Here is a 17,143-nt window from a genome sequence, read left to right as displayed (position 1 = left end):
ACCCTAGGGCGTGATTCATTCGGGCGGGGAGGCGGGCCGACTCGCTGAACTCTCTCCACCACCAGATCTTTACATTCATCTTCAATGCCTAGTAGCTTGGTTAGGGTTACAGAAACAAAAGAAGCCAGTGCTGGACCTTTAACATTTTCAGGGAGTCCCACCACCCTGATATTATTGCAACGGGAACGATTTTCAGCGTCATCGATTTTATTCCATAATTGATTATTTTCTTTCTGCAGCTTAATAATATCACATTGTGCCAAATGCATATCATGACACAGCGCTCCTATACGGTTTTCAGAGTCTGAGACTCTAGTAGTAAGGTGCTGCAGCTGCTGAGAGATGTCATCCACAGCCTTGGATAACAAAGGTGACATCGTGGATTTAATGGCGTCCACAATGTCGCCATACGTAGCGGGAGTGTCCGGGTTGCGGCGTACCTGCGGGAGGTCTGTGAGCTCCTGGGGTGAAGCCACTTTCTTGGAGGCTTGCGTGGACGGGGCCGAGGACGCGTCCGGCGCCATGTTGGGATCGGCGCGGCGCTTCTCCTGACTAGGTGGCTGCGGTTTCTGTGAGGCGCCCGGAGCCAGGTACTTATCCATCTGGGGAGAGTGGGTGATGAGCCGGGTAGCGGTCGCTGTGTGTAGCCGAGAACGGCTACGTATTAGCGGGTGAGCGGGTCCCCAAGCGGAGCAGCGTTTTCAAGCTGCACTCCGCATGCAGCCGGAAGCGGAAGTCCCTCAATGTGCATGTTTTAAAAGAACTGTGTGGGGATGTACTTCATCCCTTGCACCGTTAAGGAGTGGAAAGCATCGGGTATATCAGAAAACCCTTTTCACTGTCTTATTTGAAGGACTGCAGAAGGACCATTTTGTATTTAATCTGTAATAGCATAAGATTTAAATTTTGGATACATATACAGTAGTAGTCTTCTCAAAAATTGGCTGGGGGGAGGAGTGGTGATGGGAGAAAGGTCAGTGTTATATAGGCTCTGCTGCCAGAAGATTGGTAACTCGTGACGGCTCCTCTGAGCTGTCCTACAGGCATAAGACGGACAATTATCATTTTCTTAGAACTCTATGTGTATGACATTACGCATGACGTAGAGCACTTCAGGAAATATTTGTGCTAAAACATGATATACCAATGCAGTGACAATTAATGGACACATCATCCAGTCTGTAGAGGTTCTTTCATTCATTTTAGTTCCTTATTTATTTTTTGGATAATCTTCTCAAGTGTTATTTATTGAGGTCCAGTGTTTAATACCACTTTATCTTTCCTCCTAAGTTACTACTGTAGGTCCTATAAAATTGTCACGTTGTTGGCATAGTATAGATAGTGGCATCAGGCATTTAGCATCATATACACAATTAAAATAAACTTTTTTGGAGTATGTACCAAATATAAAGGAGTTTTTAAATCCAGTCAAAATAGATAATGTTGTATTTGTGAGCACTGGAGTCTCTGCATCCTTTTGAAAATCAGTTTAATTTATGATTGCTTTCTACATTTAAACAAAGCAGAATTATATATGAATCCTGCCTTTATACATCGATGTTGTACTTGTGTTTTGCAGGTTCTTGGAAGTGTTTCTTTTATACTGTCATTCGGCAGGGCAATGGTTTGCTATTGAAGAGTGTATGAATGGAGAGTTCCGCAAATACAATAACAACAATGGAGATGAGAGCATCCCAACCAATATGTTGGAAGAAACCATGTTGGCTTTTAGTCACTGGACCTTTGAATATACAAGAGGGGAACTTCTTGTTCTGGATTTGCAAGGTAACAGTCATGTCCTGCATATGTTTATTCACATGTTGTTGTGTTCCCTTTAAGGGGGGTATTCAATTCGAAAAAACTGCATTTTTTTGCCCGTTTTTAGGTCAAATTACATTCGACCTAATCAACACCCGTGCCATTTTTCGACTGGTCAAAAAATCTGCACGGAGGAAATACATGTGGATTGGCAAATTTGCTACCGATCCATGTGTCTTTTTTTCGAATTTGCGGGTGTTTTCTACAGATTTTGGGTACCTTTTTCGCATGTGCAAAAATGGATTAAAAAACGGGCGAAAACGCCCGCTATTGAATACAATGAGGTCAAATTAGTGCTGATTTTCCGATTTGGCACTTATCGAATATACTTCTAAGAATTTTTTGGCCAGGGTGCTGACCACTGTGGGGCACATTTTAATTTTGAAGGTGTGTACATAGACCCACAGCATATCATTATAACCATTTTGTATTTAATTCTTAATTATTCTCCAAAGTCACACACTTTACTGACCCCCTAATCAAAATATGCCTTGCAGTAGTGCCTTTGATAAGATGGAATAAATAAATAAATGTACTTTATGCACAGTGGGAGTGGGAAATACTGATAAATGTGTACACAACAGGTCTTAATGAGATAGACCGCACTGCCTGGGATGGTGATGGTCATGTATGACAGTGGCATGCTCTGGTATAATGGCAATGAAGGATGCATAGAGCTTATAGGACAGTGTCATGCCCTGGGATGGTGGTGATTGACAGTGTAATGCCCTGGGTTGATGGTGGTGGTGTATGACAATGACATGCCTCAGCACTTTTGATGAAAATGACCCCTGGGGAAGTCCCCTTAGCTTATGACTGCCCAGGTTCTGGAGCGCACCGCCTCCTCCAGGGGCCTGGTGTATGTTGCGCACCGTGTATACTCCACAGTGAAAAGTCAGGCCAGCGTAGAATCAGGAAGCAGTATTCAAACCCTACCCTGCATGTATTTGCCCACAGAGTACAGGAGGTGCTGCATGGGAAATAAATCCTCCAATGGCAGTCAACTCTCCGGAGTTCAGCATGGCGCTGCAAATCAGGGCAGGGCACATTTGTCTGTTAGAAAAAAGGGGAAAGGCGCAGTGCCCTGCTAAAACACAGCAGAGCGACCACTATTTTAAGCTCTGTGTAAAACACTGCAGCTGCTATTTGATCGCACAGATGTTGAAAGGAAAATCAGTCAGTTCAGCCCCTAAAGGGAAAAGCCATAAAATGCAAATCCCTGCACCAGATGAGGCCTGACCTTCCTTCATAGTGTATAATCCCAAAATGATTTTTTTACCTACTCAGTATAGTTTCTAAGGATGCTGTTACTATACGCCTAAAATGTCTAAATTTTATTTTAGCAAATATTTTTAAGCAAATCTATAAATATTTGTGTCTTTGCAAGTTGTGGGGGATTTTTTTGTGTTTTTTTTTTTTTCAATTTCAACCTTTTACAGCTGCTTTTTTTAAGAGTATATTTTATTTTATTTTTTTGTCCCCCTTCTACTTTAGGTGTTGGAGAAAATTTAACTGATCCATCAGTTATCAAGTCTGGACAAAAAAGGCACGTTAAATTGATTTTAACAATGTATTCATTACATCGCAATAGCTGAATATGGAATAGTTGCGAATTGGCATATATTTTACATATTATGGAATCTCTTAAATATTAAAAGTTGTGGCATATGCCAATCTGACTTATGAGCATACATTCCTAATTGTAGTCTTTCTGTAGGTCATCGGATATGGTGTTCGGACCAGCGAACCTCGGAGATGATGCTATTAAAAATTTCCGTGCTAAGCACCACTGTAATTCATGCTGTAGAAAGCTTAAGCTCCCAGGTAAAATGCTCAGTGTATAGTCAGTCTGTATGCTGCCTACCCTGATTACCTATAATATACGCAGACTTACAAAGCAAAGGCCCGAAAAACCTCTAGAAATACCAAAAAATAAATATATATATATATATATATATATATATATACACACACACACACATTCCCAGATCGAGCCGCACTCGCTGTCCTCATAGTGTACATCTGCTGGGGTGCCATTCCTTCAGAAGCGGTAATAACCGGTCCAATAAAAATGTAAATGGATGAAGTGCACTCACCAGACTACTTCAAAGTCCAAAAAAGTTTTTGTTTACGTGCTGTTTCAGGCCACCACTGCTGGCCTTTGTCAAGACTTTTCTCATACGTCCTAGAGGATGCTGGGGTCCACTTCAGTACCATGGGGTATAGACGGTTGCGCAGGAGCCATGGGCACTTTAAGACTTTTCTAGACTGTGAACTGGCTCCTCCCTCTATGCCCCTCCTCCAGACCTCAGTTTAGAAAATGTGCCCAGGCAGACTGGTCGCACTCCAGTGGAGCTCTACTGAGTTTCACTGAAAGACTTTGTTAGGTTTTTTATTTTCAGGCAGACTGCTGTCAACAGTCTCCCTGCTTCGTGGGACTTAGGGGGAAGAAGTAGGAACCAACTTCCTAAAGAGTTTCATGGCTCTGCTTCTTGCTGACAGGACACCATTAGCCCCTGAAGGGAAATGAACACTAGCTGCGGTAACGCGCGCACTCCCACAGCACGCCGTCACCACCCTAACAGAGCCAGAAGTCAGAAAACGCGTGAGTATTATTACCGGAGATCTGCAGAGAGGGATCTCCGGTCATTGTGACGGCTCAAGGTACCGCACAGCGAGCGGGAACGCTGCACGAACAAGCTATCCATAACACAGTGCATAGCAAGGCATGGGGGGGGGGGGGGGAGACTTTTTCTTTTGCCGCTGAGTTGTGAACTGGCAATTCCTTTCTGTGTCCTTCTGACAGGCTTTACTGTGGGTCTGTCCCTATTAAGCCCCGGAGTGTCTGTGGTGTGATTGCACACGTGTGTGACATGTCTGAGGCAGGGAGCTCTTCCCCTGAGGGAGCCATTTTAGGGACACAGAGTTGTAATGTGGTGGCGCTGCCGGCTCACTACGAGCCTGAATGAGTGAAAGAATTACGTGATAGTGTGAATCATATCAGTAAGAGATTGGATAAGTCTGAGTCTCATGCAGAAACCTGGAGACAATCTGTCATAGCTGTGATTTTTTTTTTTTGTATAATCTGTTTTTATTTAGGAAAATATAAAGATTACATCCCATTAGATAAAAGAGCTTCAAAACACATAATTAACGTCAATTGCATTTTAGCCATAAGGAGCAGGATAACTTGCCACCCTGAACACTGGAAGTCAGTGCAAACGCAGACCTTGATAGGGTGTTCTATGGAATCATCGCAATACCTAATCGTTATTTGTCTAAACAGTGAGTGTAATCATAGTAACATAAGTAACACAATAGAAGAACTATAGAAAAGAGCAAGATATGAAAAGAAGGAAAGAGTAGAAGAAAAACATAGTGTGACCAAACCTGGGGGGCCAACAGACAGAGGGGAAAGGAATTGCAATCTCTTTAATCAATCAACTGCGAAACTCAAATCATTTAGCAAATATTTAGTAGCACAAATGTAGTCTTTGTACTCTTTTGAGGACGTATATTCTATCCAAGGTAACCAAGTGGCCATGAATTCTGGAAGTTTATCTCTGGAGACCAGGAGGATGTTCTTCATATTCATATAATAATTGATTCTAGTGAACCATGTTTTCCTTGTGGGTAAGGATGATGACCTCCATAGAGTGGGAATAACTGCCCGTGCTGCATTAGACAGATGGCGGAGTAGTGATGTTTTATACTGAGCCAGTGACATAGAAGAGTGGGAAAGCAACCAGAAGGCCGGATCAGAAGGGACGGGGGTATGAAGTATGTCTTGGGAGATAGAGATTACATCAACCCAGTATAACCGAAGTAAGGAGCAATTCCACCAGATGTGCAGTAGGGAACCAGTGGTATTAAGACATCTCCAGCACCTATCTGTCACTCCGGGGTACATGAAGTGGAGGAGGGAGGGGTGTCTATACCATCTCATTAAAAGTTTATATTGGGTTTCCCTAACTTGTATACAGACTGAACTATTGTGGGATTTGAGAAATATCATCCGCCAATCTTTGTCTGATAGTTGAAACCCGAGGTCTCTCTCCCAAGCTGACTGGTAAGGTCAAAACAGTCAAAAAACCCGCAATGGGGTAGCTGATCCATCTAAGGATCAGAAACCCAAGAGGCAAAACAGCCAGGAGCGGGTAAGGGGCGAGTGAGGGAGCCACCGCCAGAGGCATATTGAGAAATGGGAAAAAATAATGCAATAATCATTACACATACATAGTTTTAACTAACTGTAAACCTCGTTAACATGAAGAAATCTTCAAATGGTAGGATGAAAGAAATCTCATAGTCGAGAAACAGGAGCTGACAATCAACGGCCTAATATATAATGGGAGGGACATAGCCCCAGTGACAGCAAGATATTGGATTAAGACTCATCAGTGGTTAGAAATGGTATCACGCTGTAACCTAGAGAGATAATTTAAGAAGAACATGAACAAACAAATGATCACAGGTTATCAATCAGGTAGCATTTGAGTCATTGTCAGAGGGGGAATCATCGGTACTTTTCCTCCCGGCGTTCCGTACCTCCTGCCAGGGGATTCCAGTACTCGGGGATCGGAGAGATGGCAATGCTGGAGTAGGGAAGTCCCAATCGCGTAAGTCAAGTTTCGGTAGTCCAAGACCATTACAGAACATAGGGAGATCAGAGTGGGAGTTGAGAATATGGGTTTTCCCCGAAGAGGAGACTTGGAGATTGAAGGGAAAGCCCCAACGGTATTTCAATTGGCGTTTACAGAGCTCATCCGTTAGGGGCTTGAGGGCTTTCCGCTGTTGGAGGGTGTGCCAGGACAAGTCTTGGTAGATATGGATCATTGAACCGTTAAAATCGACTCCATCGAGTTGGCGTACCTTGCGCATAATGTCGTCTTTCTTAGAAAAAAAATGCAATCTGCAGATGACATCGCGTGGTCTGTCAGCGGAGAGACCTCTTGGTTTCAGAGCACGGTGGGCCCTGTCGAAGGTGATAGTGTCGTTAGGATCATTACCCAATATCTCGTTAAAGATTTTTGTAAGAGCATCAATCAAGCCTGTTTGAGGGATGTCTTCCGGCAAACCCCGTACACGGATGTTATTTCTCCTCCCTCTGTTATCCAAATCTGTTAACAGTGTTTGGAGAGAGCGGATCTCTGTCGACTGAGCTTCAATGACATTCATCAATGACTTCAGGAACGTGTCGGAAGAGGTCTGGTGAACCTCCAGATTCGACATCCGGTCGGAGATATGGGAAATGTCCTGTCTCATGGTAGCCAGTTCACGTCTCGCAGTATCTTGTAGATCTTGTTTAGTGGGTAGATTTTTCATATAGGCCAAGATATCTTGTAAATCCCTACCTCCTGGAGGGAAGATATGTGGTACATCCGCACCTGAAGGGGATGCATGAGGGGCAGGCGGAGAGAGGGGAGGGTTTGAAGCAGAAGGGTTTTCTGTAAATGCGGGCGAGGTGGGTTGTAAGAATGGAATCATAGCGGACTGCGACATGGTCCCCCGTGGAGTTGATGTACCGGTTTTTTGAGAAGATTTCTTGTTCCTGGGCATCACTCAATCAGCATCGAGGAGCTTAGATTCACTAAGCTCAGGATAACGAGGTGAACTAAGTTTGCATAACTCACAGAAGAATGCCTTCAGCGGTGTAGCTCCCTGTGGGGTGGCATCAGCAGTTCATTACGGTATCAATGGCAGCGGCAGCCTAGCATAGCACACATCCATAGCACAAAACCGCTGGGACGTCTCAGCGGGTTAGAAAAGCATTCATCAGGAGACAACGGTTTAGCACCGGTCGTCTGACGTGGTTGAAAATCGGTTTCTTATATTTGAACAGGAATGCACATCTCAGATGGATTTTCCCAGGGTGGCCACCAGAGGGAGTGTTCTGTAAAAGCTGCAGCACAGGGTTTGCAATTGGGTCTATCCTGCGTAATGGGTGTTGTGAGACAGCAGGAGTGTGACCCACTATATCGGGCAAAGGTGTCCGTGCAGGGTGCAGGCTGTGGAAGCACCACTCCACAGAGTCACCCCTTAGTGCTACAGCCAGAAGGCAGTCCACAGTTTAAAGGGAGCTAGGCAAGATGGCATGGTATGTACCTGTATTTCCCTGTGTTTGCAGGAGTTCTTTGAGGTGCTCTCCGGTCTCACTGTCAATCGCGGGGTCTGTGGTGTCTGCCTGCGGGATGGGGCGCTGGTAGGAGCGTCCGCCGTGATGTGCACACCACGGGGCTCGCCGTCCGGCCACGTCCGAAACTCCAGGTCCCGGCTTCCGGGGGCCGTCTAGGCCGCAGACTGCGGGGTGAAGCGGCCGCTTCCGCGGGCTCAGCGGCCTTGTAAGGTTCACGTCCAGGGCAGGGGGACCAACAATAAAGCACACTGGGAAGGAGAGGGGGCTATCAGTACCGCAAATCAGGGGGAAAGGCCGCCGTTTTACAGAGGAGCACTACCCGAGCACGTCCTCTCCTCAGCTCGCCAAGCCACGCCCCCCTAGATGTGATTTTTAATAGTTCTGCTTTTTCATCCACAGGGGACTCCTGGGTCACATAAAAGGTCATTTACACAGGTTGTACAGACTGATACCGACACGGACTCTGATTCCTGTGTCGACAGTAGTGATTCCAGGGGAATAGATCCAAAATTAGCGAAAAACATTCAGTACATGATTGTTGCTATAAAGGAGGTCTTAGAAGTTACGGAGCCCCCTCCTTTACCTCAGGAGAAGGCTTACTTTTATAAAGAAAAGAAAATAAATGTAACTCTCCCTCCATCTCATGAGCTTAACACTCTCGTTGAGGGAGTCTGGGTAAACTCTGAAAAGAAATTTCAGATTCCCAAAAGAATTCAGGTAGCTTACCCTTTCCCTGCAGAGGACAGGAAAAGGTGGGATTCACCCCCGTTTTAGACAGTGCCCTGTCACGGTTAACAAAAAAGATGATTCTCCCTGCGCCTGGGACGGCTTCACTAAACCGCAAGTTGGAGAATACGTTGAAATCTATTTATGTGGCCATTGGGACACTACTCAGGCCTACCATTGCCTGTGCGTGGGTGAGTAGTGCTATTGAAAAGTGGTTAGAAAATTTGTCATCTGACATTGACACAATAGATAGAGACGAGATACTCCTAACCTTAGGTCATATCAAAGACGCTGCTGCATACATGCTAGAAGCCATGAAAGATATTGGTCTCTTGTGATCAAAAACCGCTACCATGGCAGTCTCAGCATGGAGGGCGTTGTGGATTCGCCAATGGAATGCTCACGCAGATTCCAAAAGGAATATGGAGGCTCTCCCGTATAAAGGTGAGGCCTTGTTTGGAGATGGGCTGGATGCTTTAGATGCTGCGGCTACCTCAGGTAAGTCAACATTCTTGCCTAATGCTCCTGCGCCGGCGAAAAAGACGCATCACTCTCAGATGCAGTCCATTCGGCCCAATAAATACAAAAAGGCTAAAGGTTCCCCTTTCTTTGCGGGTAAAGGAAGGGGAAAAGGAAAAAAATCCATAGCGTCTACAGGATCACAGGAGCACAAATCAACTTCTGCTTATGCCAAATCTTCAGCATGACGCTGGGGCTCCCTTGCGGGAGTCCACTCAGGTGGGGGCACGTCTGAAACTCTTCAGTCAGTTCTGGGTTCAATCTGGCCTGGACCCGTGGGTCTTACAAATAGTGTCCCACGGGTACAAACTGGAGATTCAAGACATGCCCCCATGCCGATTTTTCAAATCGGCCTTACCAGCTTCTATCCCAGAAAGGGAAGTGATAGAGGCAGCAATACAAAAATTGTGTCAGGATCAAGTAATTGTCCTGGTTCCCTTGTCGCAACAAGGAGAAGGGTTTTATTCAAGCCTTTTCGTAGTTCCGCAGCTGGACGGCTCGGTCAGACCGATTCTAAACCTGAAAACTCTGAATCTCTACCTGCAAAGGTTCAAGTTCAAGATGGAATCTCTGAGGGCAGTGATTTCCAGTCTGGAGGAAGGGGACTTCATGGTGTCAGTGGACATAAAAGATGCCTACTTACATGTTCCCATTTATCCTCAACATCAAGCTTATCTGAGATTCGTGATACAGGATTGTCATTACCAATTTCAGACGTTGCCGTTTGGACTCTCCACGGCACCGAGGGTGTTCACCAAGGTGATGGCGGAGATGATGGTCCTCCTTCGACAGAAAGGAGTCAATATAATTCCTTACCTGGACGATCTCCTGATAAAAGCAAGGTCCAGGGAAAGGTTGGTGCAGATTATTGCACTCTGCCTGACAGTACTTCAACAACACGATTGGATCATAAATTTTCCAAAATCACAGTTGGAACCGACGACAAGATTGTCTTTTCTGGGGATGATACTGGACAGAGAAGTACAGAGGGTATTTCTTCCAGTAGAAAAGGCTCTGGAAATCCAGAGAATGGTCAAACAAATTCTGAAACCAACAAGTGTCGATTCATCAATGCATTGGTTGTTGGGAAAGATGGTAGCGGCCTACGAGGCCATACAGTTTGGCCGATTCCATGCCAGAGTATTCCAGTGGGATCTGTTGGACAAGTGGATCCCACCTACACATGCACCAGAGGATAATCCTGTCATCCAAAGCCAGAATTTCGCTCCTGTGGTGGCTACACAGTTCTCACCTACTAGAGGGACGCAGGTTCAGGATTCAGGACTGGGTTCTAGTAACCACGGATGCAAGTCTCCGAGGCTGGGGAGCAGTCACACAGGGGTAAAGCTTCCAAGGAAGATGGTCAAGTCAAGAAACTTGTCTTCACATAAACATTCTGGAGTTGAGAGCCATTTACAATGGCCTTCTACAAGCGGTGCATCTTCTTCAAGATCAACCCGTACAGATCCAGTCGGACAGTGTATCAGCAGTTGCGTACATAAACCGTCAGAGCGGGACGAAAAGCAGAGCGGCGATGGCAGAGGTGACAAAAATCCTCCTCTGGGCAGAAAGACATGCAAGAGCTCTGTCAGCAATTTTCATTCCAGGAGTGGACAACTGGGAAGCAGGCTTCCTCAGCAGACACTATCTCCATCCAGGAGAATGAGGCCTCCACCAAGAAGTCTTCGCAGAGGTGACAGGTCTTTGGGGAGTTCCTCAAGTAGACATGATGGCATCTCGTCTCAGCAAGAAGCTTCAGAGATATTGTTCCAGGTCGAGAGACCCTCAAGCAATAACAGTGGAGGCACTAGTGACCCAGTTGGTTTTTCGGTCGGTGTATGTCTTCCCTCCACTTCCACTAATACCAAAAGTTCTCAAGATCATAAGAAGAACAAGGGTTCGAGCGATCCTCGTTGTCCCGGACCGGCCAAGGAGGTCTTGGTATCCAGATCTTCAGGAATTACTCATAGAAGATCCTCTGCCTCTTCCTCTTCGTGAGGACCTGCTGCAGCAGGGGCCGTGCGTATATCAAGACTTACCGTGGCTGCGTTTGATGGCATGGCTGTTGAGCGCCGGATCCTAGCCCAGAAGGGTATTCCCAAAGAAGTCATTCCCACTCTGATTCAGGCCAGGAAAGGGGTAACGTCTAAACATTACCACCGTATTTGGAGAAAATGTGTCTTGGTGTGAATCCAAGAAGGCTCCAACGGAAGAGTTTCAGTTAGGACGTTTTCTCCATTTTCTTCAGGCGGGTGTGGATGCAAGCCTACGATTGGGTTCAATCATGGTCCAGATTTCGGCCTTGTCCGTTTTCTTTTAAACACAATTGGCCTCCCTTCCAGAAGTTCAGACCTTCGTGAAAGGGGTTCTGCACATCCAACCTCCATTTGTGCCTCCTGTGGCACCATGGGATCTTAACGTGGTTTTGCAGTTCCTTCCTTCAATCGGATTGGTTTGAACCTCTCCAGGAGATAGAATTGAAGTTTCTCACTTGGAAAGTGGTCATGCTGTTGGCCTTGGCAACCGCAAGAAGGGTGTCTGAGTTAGGGGCCTTGTCTGACAAGAACCTGTACTTGATTTTCCATGAAGATAGGGCTGAGTTAAGAACTCGTCAGCAATTTCTTCCTAAGGTGGTTTCTTCTTTCCATATAAACCAACCTATTGTGGTGCCAGTGGCTACTGACACCTTAGCTGGTTCAAAGTCTCTCGATGTGGTCAGAGCTTTGAAAATTTATGTTGTAACAGCTCGAATAAGGAAAACAGAGGCTCTGTTTGTCCTGTATGCTCCCAACAAGACTGGGTGTCCTGCTTCTAAGCAGACTATTGCACGCTGGATCAGAGGTACGATTCAGCACGCTCATTCTACGGCAGGATTGCCGGTACCGAATTCAGTGACTGGGAAGGTGGGCTCATCCTGGGCGGCTGCCCAGGGAGTCTCGGCGTTACAGCTTTGCCGAGCAGCTACTTGGTCAGGGGCAAACACGTTTGCTAAGTTTTACAAGTTTGACACCTTGGCTGATGAGGACCTACAGTTTGGTCAATCGGTGATGCAGGGTCATCCACACTCTCCCGCCCGTACTGGAGCTTTGGTATAATCCCATGGTACTGAAGTGGACCCCAGCATCCTCTAGTACGTATGAGAAAACAGGATTTTACTATCTACTGGTAAATCCTTTTCTCCTGGTCCGTAGAGGATGCTGGGCACCCAGCCCAGTGCGTACTTTACCTGCAGTTTATTATTTTGTTGAAAATGTTTTCAGCACGGTTGTTGAAATGTTCATGCCCATTGGCATGTGTTTTGTTGAATGCCATGTGTGCGGCATGGTTGAAGTGTGAGCTGGTATGAATCTCACCATTAAATTAAAAGTAAATCCTTTCCTCGAAATGTCCGTCTCCCTGGGCACAGTTCCTATACTGAGGTCTGGAGGAGGGGCATAGAGGGAGGAGCCAGTTCACACTCTAGAAAAGTCTTAAAGTGCCCATGGCTCCTGCGGAACCGTCTATACCCCATGGTACTGAAGTGGACACCAGCATCCTCTACGGACTAGGAGAAAAGGATTTACCGGTAGGTTTTAAAATCCTGTTTTTACACCATGTCCTGTGTCCCACCACCACAACTCCTATACTTCACTATATATAATGAACTATTAGCTATAGCACCACCTGCCCTGCTAAAACAGCTCTGACCCATTGAAGCGTGGACTTCACAAGACCTCTGAAGGTGTCAGGTGATATCTGGCACCAATACTTTAGCAGCAGATTCTTTAAATCCTGTAAGATGTGAGGTGTCCATGGCTCAGACTTGTTTTTCCAGTACATCCCAAGATGCTCGATCGGCTTGAGATCTGGGGAAATTTGGAGGCCAAATCATCACCTTGAACTCTGCCATAAACCTCAAACCATTCCTGAACACCTTTTGCAGTGTGTCAGGATGCATTATCCTGCTGAAAGAGGCTACTGCCATCAGGGTTATACCATTGCCATGAAGTGGTGTACTTAGCCCTCAAAAATGTTTAGGTCGGTGATACATGTGAAAGTAACATTCACATGAATGCCAGGACCCACGTTTCCCAGCAGAACATTGCCCAGACCATCACACTGTTAGCTTGTCTTCTCATTGTCCATCCTGGTGCCATCTCTTTCCCAGGTAAGCAATGCACACCACCTAGCTGTCCACATGATGTAAAATAAAATGTGATTCATCAGACCAGGCCACCGTCTTCTGTTGATTTCTCCATGGTCCAGTTCAGATGTACAAGTTGCCCATTGTAGGCGCTTTCGGTGGTGGATAGGGGTCAGCATGGGAACTCTGGCTGGACTGTGGCTCCACAGACACATTTCTCATGTACAGCAAGCTGCGATAGTGGGTGTCCTGATACCATTCTATTACATAATAAGGCAGGGAAATGGAAAGCCTGAGCACTGGTACAGTACCCTCTCAATAAAAGAATATAGGTAGGTTATTCCACTGGTGCTAAAATGATTCCATTATAAAGTAATACCGTGGAGCTGCTCTCATGAGCGTAATATTAAGTACATAAAGAGAAGAGTATCATCTAACAATTTTTTGTGCAAAAGTGTATAAAACTTATCATTTATCTGTCTATTCATCTGTGAATATCAAATGAGATATAAAAATCTCAGATGAACAACCCCAAACACTCACATACAGATGTTTCTTCTTACAACTTTGCTCCAATGTGCTACACTTAACGCGTGAGTGCAGCATGACCTGTTTTTCACAGAGCGTCTTTTTTTGCATTTTTCTCATACGTCCTAGAGGATGCTGGGGACACCATAAGAACCATGGGGGTATAGATGGGATCCGCAGGAGACATGGGCACTTTAAGACTTTGAAAGGGGTGTGAACTGGCTCCTCCCTCTATGCCCCTCCTCCAGACTCTAGTTTAGAATCTGTGCCCAGGCAGACTGGATGCACACTGAGGAGCTCTACCTAGTTTCTCGGAAAATACTTTGTTAGGTTTTTTATTTTGAGGGAGCACTGCTGGCAACAGTCTCCCTGCATCGTGGGACTTAGGGGAGAGAAGTCAGACCTACTTCCAGTGAGTTTAAAGGCTCTGCTTCTTGGCTACAGGACACCATTAGCTCCTGAGGGTTTGGAACACTAGGTACGCCTAGGGGTTCATTCCCAGAGCCCGCCGTCACCCCCCTTGCAGAGCCAGAAGTCAGAAGACAGGTGAGTAGAAGAAGATAGAAGACTTCAGTGACAGCTTCTGAGGTACCGCACAGCGATCGCGCTGCGCGCCATGCTCCCACATCCAGCAGCACTACAGGGTGCGGGGGGGAAGGGGGGTTCCCTGGACAGCGGGCAGCATAAAACTCCTCATTTGAGATTGGCAAAATGTGATTGAAGTGCCTAGGCACTAAATCCTTACCCCCGCCAGTATAATTATTTTGAAAAATAGAGGGGGCTGAAGCGCGCCATGAAGGGGGCGGGGCTTAGCCCTCAGCTCTCATCAGCGCCATATTCTCTTCACAGAGCTGCAGAGACGCTGGTCCTTCCTCACCACTGCTGTACAAGTAACAGGGTGCAAAACGGGAAGGGGGTGGCACAGTTAATTTGGTGCTAAAATAAGTTATTATAAAAGAGCTGCAGGGTCTGAGGCATTATATTATAGTTTCAGAACCGGGATAAGCGCTGGGTTGTGAGCTGGCAAACTGCCTCTGTGTTTCTCTGACAGGCTTTACTGTGGGTCTGTCCCCTTTTTGCCCAGTGTGTCTGTGGGTGTCGGTACACGTGTGTTGGCATGTCTGAGGCTGAGTGCTCTTCCCAGGAGGAGACTGTTAGGGGCAGAAACTGCTGTGGGAGTGACCCTGTCTACGCCGCCGACTCCTGATTGGGTAAATGTGTTGAATGCTTTAAATGCTAATGTGGCGCTTATTAATAAGAGATTAGATAAATCTGAGTCTCAGAACCAGACATGGAAGAAATCTGTGGAGGATGTGTTATCACAGGTCCAGACCCCCTCGGGTCACATAAACGTTCGTTTGCTCAGTTGGCAGACACAGATACCGACACGGACACTGACTCCAGTGTCGACTATAGTGATACCAGATTGGCCCTAAAATTGGCAAAGAGCATTCAGTACATGATTGTGGCAATAAAAGATGTGTTGCATATCACTGATGACCCTGCTGTTCCTGATAATAGGGTCTGTATGAATAAGGGTAAGAAACCTGAGGTAACGTTTATCATGGACTGAATGTCCTTTTTGAAAAAATGTGGGAAAATTCTGACAAAAAGTTTCTGATTCCCAAAAGGATTCAGATGGCGTATCCGTTCCCCCCTGGGGATAGAGAAAAGTGGGAGTCACCACCCATTGTGGACAAGGTTCTATCACGGTGGTCTAAAAAGGTGGCTTTACCATCTCCTGACACGGCAGCCTTAAGGATCCTGCGGATCGTAGACAGGAAAATACGTTAAAATCAATTTACGTCACCACAGGTACACTACTCAGACCAACCATTGCATCTGTGTGGGTGAGAAGTGCTGTCGAAAAGTGGGCAGATAACTTGTCATCTGATATAGATACCCTAGATAGGGATAGCATCCTTTTAACGCTGGGTTATATCAGGGACGCTGCAGCCTACCTAAAGGAAGCGGCGAGAGATATTGGCCTTTTGGGATCAAAAGTCAATGCCATGGCGGTTTCAGCTAAGAGGGCATTGTGGATTCATCAGTGGAATGCTGATGCCGACTCAAAGAAAAATATGGAATCTCTCCCATATAAAGGTGGTGTCTTGTTTTGGTGAAGGTCTCGCTGATTTGGTATCTACGGCTACCGCGGGTAAGTCGTCATTTTTGCCTTATGTCCCTCCACAACAAAAGAAAGCTCACCACTTGCAGATGCAGTCCTTTCGGCCAAATAAATACAAAAAAGGCCTAGGTTATTTCTTCCTTGCTAATAGAGGAAAAGGTAAAAGATCTCCGGCCGTGGCAGGTTCTCAGGAGCAGAAGTCCTCCCCGGCTTCTGCCAAATCCACCGCATGACGCTGGGGCTCCTCTGCGGGAGTCCGCACCGGTGGGGGCACGTCTCAAGCTCTTCAGTCAATTCTGGGCTCGTTCGGCCCTGGACCCATGGATTTTAATAATAGTGTCCCAGGGGTACAAACTGGAGTTTCAAGACGTTCCCCCTCAACGATTTTTCAAATCGGCCTTACCAGCTTCTCTTCCGAACAGGGAGGTAGTATGCGATGCAATACAAAAGTTGTGTCTGAATCAAGTCATTATCAGGGTTCCCCCGTCACAACAGGGAGAAGGCTTTTATTCGAGCCTGTTTGTGGTCCTGAAACCGGACGGCTCGGTCAGACCAATTCTGAACCTAAAGTCCCTAAGTCTTTACCTAAGAAAATTCAAATTCAAGATGGAATCTCTCTGAGCAGTGATCTCCAGTCTGGAGGAAGGGGATTTCATGGTGTCGGTCGACATAAAGGATGCCTGCTTACACGTCCCCATATATCCTCCACATCAGGCTTACCTGAGGCTTGCTATTCAGGATTGTCATTACCAATTTCAGACGTTGCCGTTTGGTCTGTCCGCGGCTCCGAGGATTTTCACCAAGGTAATGGCGGAAATGATGGTTCTCCTTCGCAAGCAAGGAGTCACAATTATCCCTTACTTGGACGATCTCCTGATAAAGGCGAGATCCAAAGACAAGCTGGAGCAGGACATTGCGCTCTCCCTGACAGTTCTGCAACAACATGGTTGGCTCCTAAACTTGCCGAAGTCACAGTTGAATCCGACAAAACGGCTGTTTTTGGGAATGATTCTGGACACAGAATTACAGAGAGTTTTTTTCTTCCAGAAGAGAAGGCTCTGGAAATTCAGAGTTTGGTCAAACAAATTCTGAAACCAGCGAGAGTATCAATCCATCAATGCACTCGATTGCTGGGGAAGATGGTGGCGGTCTACGAGGCCATTCA

At 46.2% G+C, this 17,143-nt stretch overlaps 1 protein-coding gene across 1 annotated transcript in view; it reads left to right on the top strand.

Moving 5' to 3' along the window:
• TRPM7 (transient receptor potential cation channel subfamily M member 7) overlaps window positions 1-17,143 on the top strand; it is a 431,707-nt gene that overhangs the window by 409,383 nt on the left and 5,181 nt on the right. Inside the window, exons 36-38 of the mRNA XM_063925998.1 lie at window positions 1,580-1,785; window positions 3,313-3,364; window positions 3,536-3,642. Of these exons, the coding sequence (XP_063782068.1) occupies window positions 1,580-1,785; window positions 3,313-3,364; window positions 3,536-3,642 (365 nt within the window). The remainder of the gene's footprint in view (window positions 1-1,579; window positions 1,786-3,312; window positions 3,365-3,535; window positions 3,643-17,143) is intronic.

Source organism: Pseudophryne corroboree, chromosome 6, assembly GCF_028390025.1.
Source record: "Pseudophryne corroboree isolate aPseCor3 chromosome 6, aPseCor3.hap2, whole genome shotgun sequence".
Lineage (NCBI taxonomy): Eukaryota > Metazoa > Chordata > Amphibia > Anura > Myobatrachidae > Pseudophryne > Pseudophryne corroboree.
The sequence above is the reverse complement of the archived record's forward strand: the minus strand, read 5'-3'. Positions and strand labels throughout refer to the sequence as shown.